Raw genomic sequence first — 15,796 nt, 5'->3', positions numbered from 1 at the left:
AAATGAGTTCATGTTTTTGGGGGATTCATTTCAAAGCTGCACCGTGGAAGGTAAAAGCAATGAGGAGTGCAGGAAATGCACGTGTTGGTTCAGTGTTTACCAGAGCAGACCTGAGTGCATGGATCGTTTCTTCTTAAAGATTAATGACGCTCGCTGTTTAACTGGAACATGCTTTCAGCTCAGGGACAGATTCAACAAACACAGGCTTTGCTCTCTCATACGTTCAGATGAAATGTGACCAAACAGGCCGAGAGGTGTTGGTTAACATTAGCATGTAGCGATTACACCAAACAGAAAGAGAGAGATATTGTTCAGGTGTAGGATTTACTGTAACAGCTGTGCATGCTCGTCTCAAAGATCCTTCTCTGCACCACACAAAACTCTAAACTGTGTCACTTCTGATCATTTTACTTTAACTAGCGGGAAACATAACAAAGGATGATTAGCAATAACTTTATTTTTCTTCGTTCATGTAATTGTTTCATCTTCAAACAACCACTTCTCCAATATTTCAGACTAAGGACTTGTTCACATGTAACTGTGTACTTTTATAAACATATATCCACCCTCCTCCGTCCACATAATCATTGTTTTAAAAATAACTCCATCCACACAAAACAGCATAAGCGTGATATCCACCAGTGAATGGTCGTAGCAGCTTTATGTATATGGTGTCCCCAGTGCACCGTTGTAGCTTTGCACACCTCCCTAACAATGTTTGAGACCCGGTCCATGTAGGAGTCCTGTCCGGTGTGATCCCGGCTCGCCCATACAGCGAGACACCGGAGAGGGTAGATGTCGTAGATGGCACACGGCACTACGGGCCCCAGGGACGCCCCGACCCCACAGAGCATGGCGGGGCACCAGCCTCACCTCGCAGCTGACCGGGGGCAACCCCTGCCGCATGGCAGCCCTGAGCAGCCCACCCCGCTGCAACAGGGAACGACCACGCCCACACCAGGACCAGCACAGGCCCACACAGCCCCACACCGTCCACAGGTAGGTGTCTTTAACACAAAATCCTCTCTGTGATACTTCTACACATTCTTCCAAAGGTTACAGAGAAAATCAACATTTCATTAATAGTAAAACAGATTCAGGGGTGTCAAACTACAGATCAGTTCCATCACAAGTGGGTTTTTAGGCAGTAATTTCAACATTAATGAGCCCAAGTTTGCACTTCCAGTTATAAATTTAGCATAAAGTATGGAAGACATCAACAGTATCTAAGCAATTAGTGGCAGATACATAAATGTCCTTTGATTTATTCTTTTTTTTTTAACCATTTTTTATTTAAAGGTACAGTCTGCAACTCTCACAACCCTCCTTTCCCGCTGCTCTCTTGCCCTGCCTCCAAACTTTCCAAAGTCCCTCCCTCAGAGGAGCTAACAAGCTAACGTTAGCCAGACAGCAACGTCACAGTAATATAACATGTTCTGTTGAAAGCATATTACTGCAGCGCTTCTCTCTCTCTATGTGCACACACCTCAGCAGCAGCAACAGCACAGTGTCACTTACAGCAGCCAAACGGAGGCTGCTGCGCACACACACAACACATGCACTACAGAGTTCTAGTGTAACAATTATCAAACATCAAACATAATGTAAATCAAACAGCAGTAATTACCTTTCAAGCAGGAAAGTCACCAATTCCATCTTCTACTCCTCCAGACCATACACTGTAAAAAAGATGGCGCTCTAGCTCTGGGAAAGGGGCGGGGACTGTGAGACAGTCCATCAAACACAATCCTGGCTCTGATTGGTTCTTTTTGCTCGGTCGTGATGCATTCTGGCAATCTGCCAAAAGCTGCAGGAGAAGCAGGGGGCGGGGCTCAATGAGTCTGTTTTTTTCATGTAAAGCTGATAAAAAGTCAGTTATGTAAGAGTTGCAGACTGCATCTTTAATGGCTCCGGTGGTAGAGGGGGTCATCCTCTGATCAAGAGGTTGGGGGTTCAATCCCAGTCTGTACCTGTCTGTGTGTCAAGACATTGAACCCTAAGTTGCTCCCAGCATAGCAGCTGCTTCACTACCTCAGTGTAGGGATAAAGATATAAATCAAGTCCATTTTAATTTGGGAAGATTTTGTAAAATATTTTGAGAAAAATTGCAGAATTAAAAAAAAATAATAATTATTTGTTTAAATAATTCACTTTGATCTCCTGACACGTTTCAACTGTCAACTTCCAGTCTTCATCAGAGGCATTTGTTTATCGCTTTGATGTGTCCTTGACTTCTGTGTAAAAATAAAGTATGAAAGACATCAACAATATCTAAGTAATAACAGACGGATATTTAAATGTTCTTGGATTTTTATTTATTTATTTTTTGTGGAATAATTTGAGGAAAAATTGCAAGATTTTGGAAAAATTTTGAGTTCTTTTAACAACAATTCACAACTGAATTATTTGCTCATTTACACAATGATTCATGTTTTCTCTGTCATTTTAACATTCTCCTGTGGGCCGAATCGGATGCTCTGAAGGGCCGGATTTGGCCCCTGGGCCTTGAGTTTGACACGTGTGATCTACTACTGTACATATGTCCTCTTTTTCTGTCTTTGTGAGTTTGTAAGTCTGATTTCAGATGGAACTTGAGCACCACAGAAGCAGAGTGATAGGGTGAGGAGCTCAGAGTAGAGCAGCTGCTCCTCCACAGGTAAAGGAGGCTGCTGAGAAAAACATCTGGGCTTCTCCACTGAGGATTCTGCCCCAGGTCACAGGCCCAAAGGAGCAGAACTATTCACTCCCGACAGACACCTAGACGTACCGGGACATGTCCTCTCTTAACGTCTCGTTTCAACCAGGGACCCTGAACACATCTAGAGGAACGTGTTCATTTAAATGACCATAAGTTGTTCTTTACAACCAATATCATAATATTACAATCATTGGATCATGAAATCATTAAAGATGCTGCTTTGTTTTGACAAAATCGTCACAGATGAAAAAAGAGAATAAAGCTCAGAGTCAGCATGGGACCATGGGATGGAAATGTTATTAAAGTGTCTTATTATTATTCATATTAATTATTGTTCTGCAAGCCTTGAGGTAAAATATATATATATAAACTCAAAATATATTCTAAATACGTAATAAAGGTGCATAATAAAGGTGACTTCAGTCATAAAGAGAGAAATTGATTTTTAAACCTTATGGACAATAACTACTTATTTATGTATTACATTGTATTTTGTTGTTATGAGGTAGATTTAAGAAAACGTTGAGTAATTTGAGTCTGAAGAGGTAAACTCACATGTCCTCTTTATTGGTCATTGGTCACTCTAGTTTTAGCTGCTGGAGCTCCATTCCTGCACCTGAACATAAGAAACCCACTGCTACGCAGATGTGGAGCAGTGAGGAGGAGCAGCACTGATGGTCCTGATGGTCTCAGCTGGAATCAGTGAGACGTGCTCGTGGAGCAGAGCGCTCACTCCACGAGCACGTCTGGTTCTGTTTCCTGGTCCACTGGTTCTGTTTCCTGGTCCACTGATTCTGTTTCCTGGTCTTCTGGCTCTGTTTCCTGGTCCACTGCTGTAACTACAGGTCAAACTAAGTTCTGGTCCTCTGGTTCCTCTCTCGTGTGGATCTTTCAGGTTCTCTTAGATCCACACTTTGATTCACTGAGGATCAAAAAATCAACAAATCCACCTCCACACGAGCTCCATGTGACTGAGACACAATCACAGCTAATTTAGCTAAATATTAAATTATTACAGAACCCACTACACACACACACACACACACACACACACACACACACTCACCAAAGAACATGCTGCTTTCCATCCTCAGGATCCAGGCTCTGCTGTGTCTCCTCTATGTTGTCCTGCCAGTGTGTGTGTGTGTGTGTGTGTGTGTGTGTCCATGGACAGCAGCCACACACACTCCACAGGGGCGTGTGTGTGTGTGTGTGTTCAGTCCCACAGCAGCAGGCTGCTCTGAGCTGCTGTCTAAGGACCTCAGTGTCTACCTCCGTCTCTCTCGCTCTGATAATCCCACGTTCCTCTCTCTCTCTCTCTCTCTTTCTCTCTCTCTCTCTCTCTCTCTCTCTCTCTCTCTGTCTCTATTTCCAATCTCTCATTTCTTGTTCCCTCCACCCTTCTCCATCCTTTAGATTCCCACGTTAACTTGATAATTTCCCATCATATATGTCCGTAAGGACAGGAAAAGATCTATTCTATATGTCTGTAAGGACAACAACAGATCTATTCTATATATGTCTGTAAGGACAGGAACAGATCTATTCTACATATGTCTGTAAGGACAGGAAAAGATCTATTCTATATGTCTGTAAGGACAACAACAGATCTATTCTATATATGTCTGTAAGGACAGGAACAGATCTATTCTACTAATGTCTGTTAGTACAGGAACAGATCTATTCTACATTGTCTGTAAGTACAGGAACAGATCTATTATTCATGCATAAAATATGTAAAACAACAGCAAATATATAAAAATGACAAATAAATAACCGAAAATCTACAAAACAACACAAATACAGAAAAATAGGCAAAACGTGCAGAGGCAAAAGTGGTTATCAGGTTTCTGCAGAGCTGCATGATGACACATCTATAAATTGATGGAAACATCTAAAACATGCAGGACAGAGGCTCTCCAGGACCTGCTATGACACATCTGTCTTTTCAAACACATAAAACCTGGGAAGTTTTCTGCTGCTGGATCGTTTGTGTTCTTTGTCTCTTTGGTAAAACATATTTGGAGAATTGGTGTGAGAAAGCAGTTGGATTTTTGTCCCTTTATGAGTCATAAGGTTGAAGCTCCTCCTCCTGACAATCCTGGCTCCTCCTACCCTACACAAGAATCAGTATCATTTATTTATTCCAGGGGGGAATGACTTGCGTTACAGAGGCTCAAAAAATAATACAAATAAAGACAGGTGCACACATTACAATAGAAAAAATAAAATAAAATAAATAAGAATAATACAAATAAAAAAGTGTACAAATATATTACAAATATATACAACAATCAATAATGTGAGCTCCTCCTTCTCAAACTACCTCATTGCTAAAACAAATATAGCGAAGGCTGGTTAATATCACAGTTAATATCTTTACGTTCAGTTTAAAGTTAAACTGAAGCGCAGAGTGAGCGCTCACAATCAGTTCCACTTTTAGTAGCTGTTATCCATTTTATGGGATGATCTGAGGTGTGTTTGTGACCCAATGCGACGCAGCGGTTGGACAAAACAATGGAGTATTGTCTTAATGGATTAGTCCTGTGGTCAGTTCATTTACTGCTGCTGCTGTGATAAACATACACGCTGAAGCAGCGCTCAGAAAGTTTCAGAGTGCTGCTCCAGAAAACAAGCCAGTTTGGGAAAATAAACCTTGGATATTATGTTGTTGGGGTTCTGAGAATAAATGGTGAAAAATAGCATAATACTGGATGTTTAACAACTGATCAGAAACCAATACATGATCAAACTTTACTATTGTTTTAAGTATGAACATTAAAGTCAAAGCCATCAGCGAGAACAATAGTCTTAACAATAGTTTGATTTTGTAGGAAAGGAAAGGTGTCATTTACAGCCTGGCGCCCCCTGCTGGATAGAAACAATCAATCTAATCAAATCTATAGATTCTTCTTCTGATCAATTAGTCCAGCTCTTACTTTGTTGTGCATCTTTTTTCCCCAGTTTTTTCCTGGTGTGATCGATGAGAGAAACTGTATAGTTGTATAGTTGTGCCCACCACCCATCCCCCCCGCCCACACACACACTTTATGTAAATATGTACAACTCTTTCCATTTGTCTTCTGTTTATTTGGCTTCTGCTTGTTAAATGGACTCAGATATCAGCTTTATTTATTTATGGGTGATGTTTACTCATGGTCTTCCTGTTCTAGGGTGTGTGTGTGTTGGGGGGGGGGGGGGGGGGAGCAAGTGAATCACTCACTCAGCTCAATTCCATGTTTAATGAGACACAATAAAGCAGTTCATTAGCTGGATGTAGGTGAAGAAACACAATCAATGTGTTTCCCTCGTCACTCAGCACTCATTTATTTGTGTTTTTCCTGCAGCTGCTACAAGAGAGTAGCACACACACACACACACACACACACACACACACACACACACTACATATCAAACACACCAAGCCCCGCTATAGGAATATATCATCGAAAACAGCAATTCTCAACTGGTGGGTCGGGACCCAAAAGTAGGTTTTGGACGTGTACTGGGTGGGGTCACAAACAGCTGGTTAAAAATAAATAAAATATTGAATGCAGTGGATCCCATCCCTTGTTTGGATCGTGACCCCATTTTGATGTCAATACATTTTTGGTCATATTTGTTTTACAGTATTACAGATACAGAGGAGCCAGAATTCGTGACAAGATACATGTAATTGATTTTGTGACTAATTTTGATTTCATTTGCAGAAACTATGATATAATTTGAGGAAAATGTAATTCTTTGAACAATTTGAAATTTAAAATGACTGCAGTCATATTATAAACGCATGGGAAAATTACAATCCTGAATTTGTTTATTTAGATATCTGAGCTGATTCATCATTTTCTCCTTGATGGTCTAAAGGGCCGTATTTGGCCCCTGAGCCTTGAGTTTGACACATGTGACTCTATAGCATTGAATAATGACAATTTAATTAACACCAACACATCCGTGTGGTCACTCATTCCACTTTCTCTTTCTGTTTGTCATCGTCACCAAACACCAAGTGTTATTGTGAGTTTAGGAAGAAGAAGAAGAAGAAGAAGAAGAAGAAGACTGAGCTCCTTTGGACAATGACGACTAATGATGACTAATGATGTCTAATGTCTAAACTTGTTTAAAATTATGTCAAACATTGTGTTGAGTTTTTCCAACAAGACGGGGTTTTTCTGTCCAAACTTAAACATAAACACAAACACTGTGAACACACTCATTGATCAACTCTGGATCCACATCACGATCCTCAGCATGTTTAACTTATTATTATTATTCCTTCCACCAAAACTATTGACACACAATGAGATCTTTACCTGATCTTCAAGAGAGAAAAGCTACAGCATAAACACTGGCTCTATGGCCAGGGGCGGAGCAACACATTTTGGGCTCTGGAGACACGCAGAGTTCCCCTTGTGATCAAAAGTTTTCATTCCATCCATTCATCCATTTTCAGACCCACTTGTTCCTGTTTGTCAGGGTCGCGGGGGTCTGCCGGTGCCAATCTCGGGCTCTCATTGGGTGCTGGGCGGGGGTACACCCTGGACGGGGCACCAGTCCATCACACAGCAACACAGACAGACAACCACTCACTCTCATTCACTCCTATGGGCAATTTAGAGACGCCAATCAACAATAGCTGCTATATGGTTAGCATTGAGGTGCTAGCTGCTATATGTTTAGCATTGATGTGCTAGCTGCTACATGTTTAGCATTGAGGTGCTAGCTGCTACATGTTTAGCATTGAGGTGCTAGCTGCTATATGTTTAGCATTGATGTGCTAGCTGCTACATGTTTAGCATTGAAGTGCTAGCTGCTACATGTTTAGCATTGAGGTGCTAGCTGCTACATGATTAACATTGAGGTGCTAGCTGCTACATGATTAACATTGAGGTGCTAAGTAGAATTGAACGTTTACAAGATTGACAAATGATTCAATTCGGAATGAAATTCAGAATTAACCAGCCACTTAATTTGGATTTAAGTTTAATTTGGAATGGCCATTTTCATTCAGAATGAGGTGTTTACAAGGTCAGTTTGAAAACGATTAAACTTTAATTCTGAATAAAAGGGGAATTAAAGCTTCCATGTAAATGTGAGCAGTGAGTTATTTGTTTGATTCCTGATTTAACTTTGACTGTTTGTTGGTTTTTAGGACAAAAAGAAATTGAAAACAACCTCACAACGATTATTGTGACAGAGAAGCTACACACACACACACACACACACACACACACACACACACACACACACACAGTAATGCTGCTGTGGCTGAAGGTCAGACAGAATTGACCGTCCCTGGTCTCTGGTCGTTGGTATCGACTACAAATGAGATGCTTTCTTGATCAAAGTGATGTCTGGGCATGCTGTCTCACACACACACACACACACACACACACACACACACACACACACATCAGGTAGAAACCAGACTGAGATTCCTCTACATCAGAGGTGGGCAACAAAACACAGCAGGGCCACAAACAAGTGATTTTCTGATCTGAGGGGTCACATTATCAACATACATGTCAGCATTAGAATAATGACCAATCAGAGCATTAATACAGGGAAAATATATGTTTATGTTGTCATTTCGTGTGTTTTTGATGTAATTTATTGTTTGGTTCATTTCACATGGTCGTTATAGGTCATTTTTTTCTCATTTTGCTCTTTCTTTTAATGTGTGATTTTGAAATCATTTAACATATTTTCCTCTCATTTAGTTTTTGTTTTTGTTGTTTTGAGCAAATGTGTGGATTTTTGTTGTCGTTTTGTGATTTTATAATTTTTCTCTCATTTGTTGTTTTTTGTCATTTTGTGTATTGATGTTGTTTAGTGTATATCTCTGTCATTTTGAATGTGTTTTTAGCTCATTTTGTGCCTTTACTTAACGTCTGCTCTTTCTCCCTCCTCTTCCTCAGGCTTTCCATGGCTGTGGATATTCTGCACAAATGTTTCCAATTACTCTAGAATTCCCAGCCTCCCGCTCCGGCCTCTCACCAGTTCCCCTGAACGCTGAGAAGCCGATTGTGTTCCTCTCCATCTCTTTATTCCCGTTCTTCCTGCTGGTTCTCTTTAAGGCCCCTCTGGCTGTTGGAGAAGCTGTTTTTTAACCTTGAAGCACAGGTGATGGTGGCCAGTGTTTGTCCCGTGCACAGTGGAAGGCGGTCATGCCGGGACACTTCATTAATCTCACTGTCAGCGCTGTGACGCTTCTCATTAGTTCCTATCTGATCACACTTTCAAAGCCCTCCAACGGCATGCTGGGAGAGGAGGAAGAGAAAAGTCTTCTCAGAAGAACCAAGTGACCAACTTTAAAAGAAACATGGATTCAGTCCAACGCTGTGATTCCTGAATACAAGAAGTGAACCAATGTGCATCTCTCAGGGATGCTAATGCTAACACTGTACCCAAGACCGAGACCTGGGGTGTGTCCGAATATTCCCTCCCCCACTCACCTCCCACTCACTAATCAACATTCATCCAAAATAAGTAGGATTTAATTAAATTGTTACATTTATGCAAAAGTATTGTCTAAAATAGCACTGTAAACATACACATGTACAACCATACAAAGCATAATGTGAACCACAGAGTGTCTGTTTTATGTCAGTTATAATCTGATAATATGGTTTACATATAATAAGATTTAGGTTTTAGATTTTTTAAAGTTGTTCAAGGCATATTATTGCATTGGTAATTTACATAATCTGCGTTCCTTTTCAGTCTTCGTGAGTTTCCGTGTACATGCCTTCCTTTAAATGTTGTTGCCGCAATTAATTGTGGGTCAGCATTATGTGGTCAACTTTGAGCGTCCTGTCCGTACCTTAAAGTCAATTGGAACACTCCTTATCATGGCAACCAATTAAACACTTCCAGGGTTAAAGAAAAGTGGATAGGAAAGGAGATAGGAGGGAATATTCAGACGCAGCACAAGACTTTAGGAAGTCACGTCCAAAACCATGAACATCAACGTTAAAAGCCAAGGTTGAATAGTTAAACAGCATTCTCTCTCTGTAATTTGAGTTTTCTTTTAAGAGGATCTTTAACTGTTTTTACGAGTTTTGTAGGGATGTAACGATTAATCGTAAGGCAGTTAAAAATAGATTCATAGGTATCACGGTTGATATCGATTTTCTGAAAATTGAATCGCAGTACTTTTTTTAACCAGCAGAGGGCCACAAGTGTATGCGGTGGGCGGAATCTGCTAATACTTTCTTTCTGGCCCCCTTCTACTCTTAAATATGTTAATAAATGATTAATTTCCCCTTTAGCACCGAAAGAATATCTGTAATATTACTTGAATATCTGTAAAAGTCACGTTTTTCTATTAGCTCTGTCTGCTAGCATAGCTTCTCTTCTTCACTGCAAGATATCTCCATGCCAACCGACCACTGTGTTACCAGCGCCCTCTGCTGGTCCAAAGATATATGATGTAAATCAGTGCAATCACATTTTTTTTTTTTTAAAGTCCAATTGTTAAGGCACAAAATACATTTTCAGTTGCACTTTTAAAAGAAAAAGAACTATTATGCAGTTTTGCATTGTTTATGATAGAACCAGAATTTAAATTAATAGGCTTTATTTTCATTTGTTTTATTCCTTTATTTATTTCATTCAAGATTTATTGATAGTTAAATTGCACTGTTTTGAATAATTTATCAAGGAATTCTAAATCGTGAGAGAATCGTATCGTGAACCCAGTATCGTGAATCGAATTGTATCGGGAGTTGAGTGAATCGTTACATCCCTAGAGTTTAGCCTAACATCTTTGAAATGTACTTAATAGAAGATCTATGTCTAATAAAACACATTGTTATGGACTATATGTTTATTTAATTGCCTTTTAAAAATAGGACTACATTACACTTTTAGAGTCTGTGTTCCTCCATCTTGAAATCACATGATTGATGATGTCACATGGCCCCACTGCCTGTAAACATCCCATTGTTTTCTATTGGAGCAAAGCATTCAGCTTGATTTTTAGATCATTTAGCAGCTTTTTAGATCATATAACAGCTTTTTAGATCATTTAGCAGCTTTTTAGATTATTTAACAGCTTTTTAGATCATTTAACAGCTTTTTAGATCATTTAGTAGCTTTTTAGATCATTTAGTAGCTTTTTAGTCAAAATACCAACTTGTGCTGCTTTTGGTTGCTCTAAAAAAAACAGAAAGTTTTTTTTAAGTCCGTGTAAAGCAGAAATAAATTTATGTAATGAGTTTTTCACACCACAGAAACATGAGTCATTGACCACTGAGCCAACTTTGAAAGATGAAAAAGTATATAAAATTAGGTCTCAAAATCATGGAAAAACAAGCACTTCTCTCTGCTCTGAGACGCTGGGGGCGTGTCAGTTGGAGGCGCTGGAACCACGCCCACGCATGAGAAGGGCACCGCCTACTTACTGTGTCTATGGGAGAGAACAGTGTGAAAGCGGCTCCAGCATCTGAGTCCAAATATGTGCATCTCTCCCGGGTAGAGTCAAAACTAAAGACAAAAAACTAAATGTGGTGTGATTTCATTAAAAATGTGGCACCAGCGGACGAGTCCGAATATGTGGTTTGATTTCGGTTATGGGCCGAATTACGCCCGCTGGAGGCCAAAAAGTGCTTCAGTAGCACAGTCGGGTTTATGCTAATGATGGCTCTGTTACGTGATGCGGCTATGATTTCTGACCCGCCCATTAAATCCTGAACACAAAAATTTGAAATACAGTTTTTGAAGCCTAGCTCCACATCTAAATCATGAATGGTTGAATGGCTTTGTACATGTGTTAAGGAATACATTTATGACCTATTTAATGTGTTTAGAGGAAAATGGCTGAATTTGCTATACAAGGTCTTTAAATGTAGATGTAAACCTCTTGTGTAACAAAGGAGAAGTTTGGTAGTAGTCAATGAAACAGAGAAGAAGAGCTCTCTTCTCTCCCAATGAGAGCCGGTGATTGGTACCAGCAGACCCCCGCGACGCTGAAAAACAGGAACAAGTGGGTCTGAAAATGGATGGATTGATGGATGATTATAAAGTGATGATCACTTTAATGCTGGTTTTTGATCATGTTGATGTTAAACTTAATGAAAAGAGCTGTTTGTGTGAATAAACAGACTAACAGCAGGTTTGGTTCTGTTTTAAAGCAAACCTGCTGGTGTGTGTGGCGATAACTCTGCCTGTGCTAGCTGTACGTGCTAGTTGTCCATGCTAGCTGTTTGTGCTAGCTGTCTGTGCTAGCTGTCCGTGCTAGCTGCCACATGTTTAGAATTGAGGTGGTAGCAAAGGCTCCACAGCTCCGGTGATAAGATAGACTCTTTCTTGCACAATTTGCACACAACTAGACTTGTGCCAATTGTGCCAAAATTAACGCCACCAAAGCTGAGCAGCTCTGCAGTCTCCCGTCTTGTATTGTAGCCTTTACATCAGTATTATGGATATATCGGGAACTCTTGAAATGAGAACGTTTCTGTGCTGTTTGGAGTGGTGTTATTTTTTTCAGTGCGTTATTCAAATAACGTGTTAAAATGACAGCCCTATATAGAATATAGACGTCCAACAAACATTTATATAAAATAAATGTTCTTGACTTGGAATGAATGTATTTTATCATAGTTTGCCTATAATGTATTTGAAATAAAATGGAAATGGAAATCGATCATTCCAAATGTTGCTATTATAACACAACATTTTTAATTAGAGTTTTCAGCGAAATTACAGGTAATACCAGTTAGAAGTTTTTTTTTTTGTTTTTTTCACAACTTCTATTTTGTTTTTGTTGTTCATATTTAGTTATGTTTGTTGGGGTCCTAATTTCACAGCAGAAAAAGGACACGGGGTCCATATTATATGGGGGTCCTTTTTACAATCTTACATCGGCCAGGAAACAAAAGACAAGACACAAACAAAGAAGAGCGTATTAAGGTGACAAGTACTCATTGTATTTGCTTTCAGAGTATAAAACGTGAACAATCAACACGTAGGGTTTTTCAACGTTGGCGTTGCTTGTCTAATTTTGTGCATTGAACCTTTTGTGAATGGAAAACTACAGTCAGTGGTGAAACAAACTGAAGATTCTTTGTTACTCTTGCGTTTAACTAATTAAATCCTCTGCAGATGCAAAGGCCAAAGTCTTTCATTACAGCCACGCAACAACTTTCATTTAAAGCTCCTTCAAAACAAGAGCTCGATCAATTGGCGTTTCATCCCGACTGACAGAGTTTATTCTGGGACCTGATGTGGGCCAAGCAAACAATTCAGAAAGGACTGACCTCCACCTTTGGCTGTTTACACACAGGAAGCAAAGAGAAATATTAAAGCTCACAACAATAAGGCTGAGATTTGACGCTACGCACTTCCAAACATCCTTCATCCATTCCTCACTGGGTCGTGTTGATTCAGGGTTTCATTAAGCTGTAATGTTTATATCTGAGCTCTAATGTTTATATCTGTCACAATACACACATCATTACAACATGCGGCTGTTATTTCACCATAAAGTTCACATTTAATACATTTAGTCAAGTTAGTACAAAATTTGTTATGTGGTGTTAGAATTTTGGCAGAATTTTCACTGTTTCTAAGATTTTCTCATTAACCTGTCAATGTAATTTCCAGTGACGTGCCGTCAGGGTAGGCAAGGTAGGCGGTGCCTACCCAAGGGCGAATTGATATTTTGATTATTTAATTATAATTTTTTTTTTTTTTTTTTTTTTAATTATAAACTATCTATTTTTCCATTTCCAATAGCCTACAGTACCTATAAGTTTGAAAGTGTACGCATTTTGTGCATTTCATAGCCCAAATTACTAAACAGCGCTATTTCCTGGAACAGCTGCACAGTCTGTGTTTCCAACACAAACAACAGATGTGCTGCTGTGTTATGAGATATATCTTGTTGGAGAGTATGGAGGCTATATTAAATAATTGTTTATTTATTCTTTAATGGTGTTTATGATGGTGATTTTGTTAGATGGCTAAACACTTGTTCATGTGGATCTTATTGGGTTTTTTCTTTTTTATTATGAATTTTATATTTTGATAAGCGCATTGAGATGACTTTGTTGGAAATTGCTTTATACAAATAAAATTGATTTGAATTGAATGAACACTTGACAGCAGAAACATATAAAATTGTCATTGGTGGTCTCCATTTGCAACGTGCCTACCCAACCCTAGTGGTCACGGCACGTCACTGGTAATTTCCCATTATAAGATAGCATTAAGCTAGCAGCCTTTTTTCTTCAAACTTTTTTCCCGATTTATGTCAGTCGCGTGTGTGTGTGTGTGCGTGCGTGCGTGCGTGTGTGTGTGTGTGTTTGTGTGTGTGTTACACTAAGGCCCCATCCATACGGAGACGGGTTGCCATTTAAACGGTCATGTCTTTTTTATCGTTTACACCTTGCGCCCGCACGATAACGAGGATTTGGAAGCTGAGTACGATACCTTCTGAAAATGGGTCCCACAGTGGAAAAGTCTGAGAAAGTGTGGAAAGCATATACGCATACTCTGCAAACAATGACGCCATAGCCACACCTCTCTCCTAACCCGCATGCGCGAACTCACACAACAACAGTTACCATGGCAACAAAGCAACAGCTCTACCTAATTGTCAGTCTACAAGCAAATCTCCCATCTATGTCTATGTCTCCATCTCTTTCCTCTTTTCTTTTGTATGTCCTGTTTTTTTGTAACATGAGTTTTATGTGCATTCTCTGGTGTTTTCTTCTTCTTCCCTTGTATTTACGGCAGAGTGGATGCCACAAAGCGTATTACTGCCCTCCACTGTAACCCTAACCCTAACCCTCCACTGTAACGACTATAGCCTCTCGTACATTCCACAATACAGTAGTCCCTCCTTTATCGCGGGGGTTACGTTCTAAAAGTAACCCGCAATAGGCAAAATCCACGAAGTTTTTTACAATTATTATAGATGTTTTAAGGCTATAAAACCCCTCACCACACACTTTATACACTTTCTCAGACATGAATGAACATTTCTCTTTTGTTTAAACTCCCAAAGTTCAAACCTTTATAGATTTTAAAACATAAACCTGTTTTCAAACATACAACACTTCAGAGTCACTGCTAGTGATCAGACATTGATGTTGAACACATTCAAAGTCTTTGTTGATGATGACATCACGTTAACACAGACACTGGTCTGTTCATCCATTCAACCATGGAGTAGAAGCTGTGTGTGACCACCTGGAGCTGTAGGACACGCCCTTTAGAACCAGGACTGGACTAGGAAGGATTAGGAGTGGAGGAGAATCAGTGAGGAGGTGGTAGTAACAGGTAAAAGTTCTCTCTGTAGCACTGAGCTAGCATAGCATTAGCCGCTCATCACACCTGCTTTTTTCACTGGTGCTTTATGTTTATGAGAGGAGAAAAAGGAGCACAGCTCCTCACTTCAGCAGGCGGTGAAATTGGATGTTGGATGTGTCACTGGTGGGTGAACGCAGCATTAGCCAATCAGGACGCAGAACACAATGCGCATTCATACGCTGTAAAAAAATGCGCCCAAAACTGCACTGTTAAAAAAATCTGCGAAACACAGAGGCATCTGTGGCAGCGTTACAGCGCCACATAAAGGCCCCTAATGTTTACTACAGCGTTTTCTGCCTTTTTGCGTGGACGCACACGTTTTAGGGAAAAACGCTTTTGTTTTGTCTCTGTGTGGGCGGGGCCTAAGAAATCACGTCAACACATTACCAAACTGTTCCATATCTGCCAAACGTTCAGGTAATTAGGATTGTTGTTGAGAATATTACCTAAGTGTGAAGAATGTGATATAGGAATCAGCACCGTCTCATGTTTTACCTTTTAGGACATTAATGAGGAAACATAATGGAACCCCTCCCAGTACGTGTTAAAACCAGTTCATCACCTGCTCTATGCTCTGTGTTCAGATGAGAATAAATGAAGCATTCTCTCTCTCTCTCTCTCTCTCCACAGAGCCGTAACTTCACTTATCTGTTTCCAATTACCTCTGAGGGTGAAAGCAGAAAGCAGGGGCTGCTTGTGCTGGATGTTGAAACTGAAGCTTTGATCCCCTCGCCTGAGACAAAAAAAAAAAAAACAAGAACAAGAAACACGACTTAAAACAGA

General features: G+C 39.9%; 2 protein-coding genes across 2 annotated transcripts in view; one reads left to right on the top strand and one right to left on the bottom strand.

Moving 5' to 3' along the window:
* The window catches only part of znf385d (zinc finger protein 385D), a 117,423-nt gene extending 113,433 nt beyond the window's left edge, over positions 1 to 3,990 (bottom strand). The window contains exon 1 of the mRNA XM_028470052.1: positions 3,765 to 3,990. Coding sequence (XP_028325853.1) covers positions 3,765 to 3,786 — 22 coding nt within the window. The 5' untranslated portion in view covers positions 3,787 to 3,990. The remainder of the gene's footprint in view (positions 1 to 3,764) is intronic.
* Positions 1 to 15,796, top strand: part of LOC114477622 (NACHT, LRR and PYD domains-containing protein 3-like) — a 425,926-nt gene that overhangs the window by 251,382 nt on the left and 158,748 nt on the right. The window lies entirely within an intron of this gene.

Source organism: Gouania willdenowi, chromosome 16 (assembly GCF_900634775.1).
Source record: "Gouania willdenowi chromosome 16, fGouWil2.1, whole genome shotgun sequence".
NCBI classification, from domain to species: Eukaryota; Metazoa; Chordata; class Actinopteri; order Blenniiformes; family Gobiesocidae; genus Gouania; species Gouania willdenowi.
This window is presented reverse-complemented; position numbering and strand designations above follow the sequence as displayed.